The following is a 4,316-nucleotide window of genomic DNA, read 5'->3' as shown; positions in this document are numbered from 1 at the left end:
GGCCGGAGCTTATCCCGGTTTCCATGGCATAAAGCGACTAGGAGTATTTCTACTCCCCCCTGGATGGGATGCCAGTCCATCACAGGGTTAACCCCAGCATTTCACCGGTACCCATTTACACACCTGGGTGGAGATAGGCACCGTGGGAGTAAAGTGTCTTGCCCAAGAACACAACACAATGTTTCCGACCAGGACCTGAAGTCAGCCCATTCGCTCCGGAGTCAAGCGCACTAACCACGAGGCCACCGCACCTCCCACAGCGGGGAAAGTAGGAGGAATTTAATTATTACCACACAGACAAATAATATTAGGGCATCACATTTTCCCAACAAGTTTTGTCCAAGATTGTAGTACGGGAGTTAACCTATTCAGAACGACAATGTCACCAAAAGAACTTAACTCGGGTAATCACAAGGTTTGCACATAACAAACAATATAATTTAAGGAAAATTTTACATAATTCTATAGATATACTGTCATCAAAAAATATTAAGGAAACATATATGTACAATGAACCAATATCAAAAACTAAAGTTGCAAGAGGAATTTTTTTCAAGATTTTGTGAACAGTTGTCTTTTGAAGATTCCTATAGAGATCTCATTTTTTTTAATAAATGGGCTTTTGGGACCTTTGTATAAACAAAAGAATATCACAACTCAGATATACCTTCAACCCTGTCCTTGTTTTTTATTCCATTGAATATACTCCGTACCAAATTAATTAAGTAAAACAATAATTCATAATAACCAATTTTTATTGATAAATACAAAGTATATAATCTAATCTTTTGCAAACAGCCAACAAAGTTGAATTAACTAAAGGAAGTCCCATGATTGTGTTGATTAAGAAATTAGTATGAGCTACATTGCTACCTACTGCAAAACGTTACGGTGGAAACTCAATCCAACAAGGCTAAAATGGACCAGAAGAATCTGCTTTCGTAATTCATGTCAGCTGTATAAAGTTCAAATCATTGTACTGCATGAGGGTTCAAGAATACCCCTTTTGTACAGTATTCAGGTTTCGTAAATGTACATCATCCAGGGTAAGTAACCATAACAGAAATTAATTTGACAAGGTCAAGAAAAGAGAAATGAAAAACTGCAACAAAGGTAAGTATTGAGGGTACTTAATGGCCACTTATTGAGGGATTACCTTGTCAACCTAAATGCATTTCATTTACGATAGTGTTTAATTACAGTCGTCAGTGATGCCAAATGAAGAGTACATAGGAATTTGCATTTTTCTTTACAGGCATTCCATAGTTTTTCCCAAAGAAACAATCTTCAAAAGAAGAAAATTCCAGGAAGACCATACCATTGTCAAGTCTTGGATTGTCCACAAAAGATGCTCTTCGCACAGTAATTAATTAACACTAGTTACGTAATTAAAAACCAGTTTTAAATTGGATGGTTCCCGAGTCTATGGCCACGAAAGACCCATCAGTTAATTACAGAATTTAGCTTTATTTTTTTAGATGATTTAAAAAACCAGATAGAGTTAACTTCATGTAGCTGTTGGAGTAGAAACCTTGACTTCAAGCAGTTTCTTGGAAAAGTTATAAACGTATGGCTTAATCAGAATCGTCCAAGCCTGCAGATCAAAACTCTCAACTTAACAGTTACAATATCGCCAAATGGACTCAAAGATGTTACTTTTGGATGGTTAAATGTCGCAGGATTCACTATTCACACGAAGTTGCGTGCTTTTTATGTGGAAGAAAATACACAGTGACAGGCACTAGATAAGTACTTTCCAAAGAAATAGACACAACCATAATTAATTTGCAGATAGAAACGAAAATAAACTTGGTAAATAAGTTTCAATAGGAACCTACTTACCTAATACATCAGAATGCTTTGTTCTTGCCTCAAAAAAGGCATCTTCTCCAAACACAAATTTGTTTTTTGCCGGTTGAAAATCCTTCGAAAACCCGCAACAGGCAGAGATGAGGTGAAGCTTGGTTGGTGAAGTTTGTTTTTTAAGCAAAGGCGCTACGAGTTGTCTCGCATGAGAAGCAATCAAACGGCCATAAACCACAGCACTTTGCATGGCCATCACTGCCCAATATGTTGGAGGTATTGACTTCACATAGTGAAAGACAGGAAATGTGCAAAAAGGGGTTTCTCTTCCTCAATATCAGGCACGATTCCACATATTGTCTTCCCAGGCTCCTCGTCGAGCTGAGATACATTACGTTGCATTACGTCACGTTTGGACAGCTTATTTGTGGGGGTGGGGAGGGGACAAAAGCAGCCTTAGCCTTTCTGAGAAGAAAACTTGAAGGTGCTGAGGACCCTTTTTATCATCATCGTACGCTCCATGAAATTTACGCGAATTGTTAAACTTCGCGTTAATTTAAGTCGCGCTAATTATGTTGAGCGTTATTTTCCGCGACGTTAATAAAGTGCAGCGTTAATTTCCGCGTTCTTAATTTCCCTTATTTTATCCCTAATTTTAAAATCTTTCCAAACATTCACGACACCTACAAAACGATAAAATAAGGTACAACCTTTCTTTCTTTCCGTTAGCCTTTACATTAATCAGAATCCTGAGGACTGTTTTGTTGACTAGAGGGCTCAGTTAATTCAGTGAATTTTTCAGTATTGAATAAATTTGTGCCAGTGGTCACCACCAACTGTGTCTTAATCGCCTTAAGTTCCATTATTGTGAAATTCTACCTCCTCCTTCACGTTAATCTTCTTTATTAGAAAGTCGTTTTTAATTAAATTCGCGTTAATTTTAGTCGCGTTCATTTCTAATACCTTAATTTCATGGACCATTATTTTCCTATAATAAGGTAATTTTGCGTGAAATTTTATTTTATTTACTTGTTTACTTAATTTATACACGGTAAAAAATTCATCAGGTACAATTCCAAAAAAGAAATTTGTAAAATCCTAAAATCTAAAATCCTAATCCTATTATTACATTAATTTACAAAATAAGCTACCTACAGACCTGATTTCCATGAATGCCGTGTATTTAAAAATTTTGATAGAGAAGGCGTTTAAATTGATCTATGGAACTAGATTCCCTAATGTTACGATGTAAGCTGTTCCAAAGAGTTGCGCCGCTGTAACTAAAACTATTTTTCATGTAGTTTGTTCTCGGAAACGGAACGACAAGTTTATTTGCCGAATCCCTCAGAGCACCCATAGTTTGATACATTACGCGTTACAAATTTAGACGTGAGATATTCGCGTGAACCAGACAATTTAAAGACTTGAAAACCATTAAAGCTTTCTGAATTTGTCGTTGAGAATTTAAGTCTTTCCAGCTGCATGAGTTTGTGAAACAAGGAATTAACATCAGCGTCAGAAACGAAAAAGCATGGCAGCCTTTGACAGAGTTAACCTCTTGTCACGTACATAGGCAGGCAACATGTGGCCCGTTTCTCGAAAGTTCCGAAAACTGTTCGGGCCCGAAAAGCCGTTCCTAAAACTCCGGCTCGCTCATTCTGTAAAGCTGGCCTTTTCATATGTGGTAAAGGGGAGAAAAATTAAAACAACTGCGAAGTTTTGTGCCTTTATACGCCTTCGTTTTGAAGATACAAAGAGAACCATGTCACCCGAAATGCGCCCGAAAAGTTTCGGGACTTTCGAGAAACGGGCCCCAGGTGGTTATAATTCCGTGTGCAAGTACACTGAATGAAAAATTCCCTTAAAATTCAATACAGTACTCAACGTCACCTGCCAACACTATGCATCAATACTAGTTACTTTATTTAGTGTTCTTGGACACGACAGTATAACTGGTGTCACAGAGGATTTTGAACCCCCCCCCCCCTCCCCCTTTTTCGCGGATTTGGACCCCTCCCCCCCTCAAAATAAGCGTTCTTTTGATTAGTATAATGTAATCGCGTGGGCTCACATAAAGGGCAAAATTATTGTATTGTTATCAATTGAAAGAAAAGAACTTTAAAAAAACAATGCTTTCAAAGACTTTACGAAATGCCGCAGTTAAGCAACTGTTACTGAAACTCTAAGTCTAACTTCGCTTTTTCTCCTTATTGAAATTAATACGAGAATTCATGACTCGAGAACTTTGGTTATAAAAAAGGAAAAATCTTCTGAAGCCTTGTACTCAAGTAAACTTATAAGATCGCGTCTTCCAACCAGGAGGTGTTACTTCAAAAAGTGGCACCTCCTTTGTGGAAGCGCCGCCCATTCAAACTATCAAGTGGAAGAAAAAGCAACGCTTTACGAAAAAGCCATAACGCTTGCTGTCAACAACTTTAACTGAAGCTTAATTCTGACATTGCTTTTTTTTGTTCTTATTAAAAACATAGCACAACAATTCTATGAATTTCAGA

At 37.5% G+C, this 4,316-nt stretch overlaps 1 protein-coding gene across 1 annotated transcript in view; it reads right to left on the bottom strand.

Annotated features, from left to right (window-relative positions):
• LOC138046869 (protein phosphatase PTC7 homolog) overlaps nt 1-2,178 on the bottom strand; it is a 13,264-nt gene extending 11,086 nt beyond the window's left edge. The window contains exon 1 of the mRNA XM_068893450.1: nt 1,843-2,178. Coding sequence (XP_068749551.1) covers nt 1,843-2,059 — 217 coding nt within the window. The 5' untranslated portion in view covers nt 2,060-2,178. The remainder of the gene's footprint in view (nt 1-1,842) is intronic.
• Between the last annotated feature and the right edge of the window lie 2,138 nt (nt 2,179-4,316).

The sequence above is a fragment of the Montipora capricornis genome, chromosome 4, assembly GCF_036669925.1.
Source record: "Montipora capricornis isolate CH-2021 chromosome 4, ASM3666992v2, whole genome shotgun sequence".
NCBI classification, from domain to species: Eukaryota; Metazoa; Cnidaria; class Anthozoa; order Scleractinia; family Acroporidae; genus Montipora; species Montipora capricornis.
Note: the sequence above shows the minus strand (reverse complement) of the source record. Positions and strands in the feature narration are given on the sequence as shown.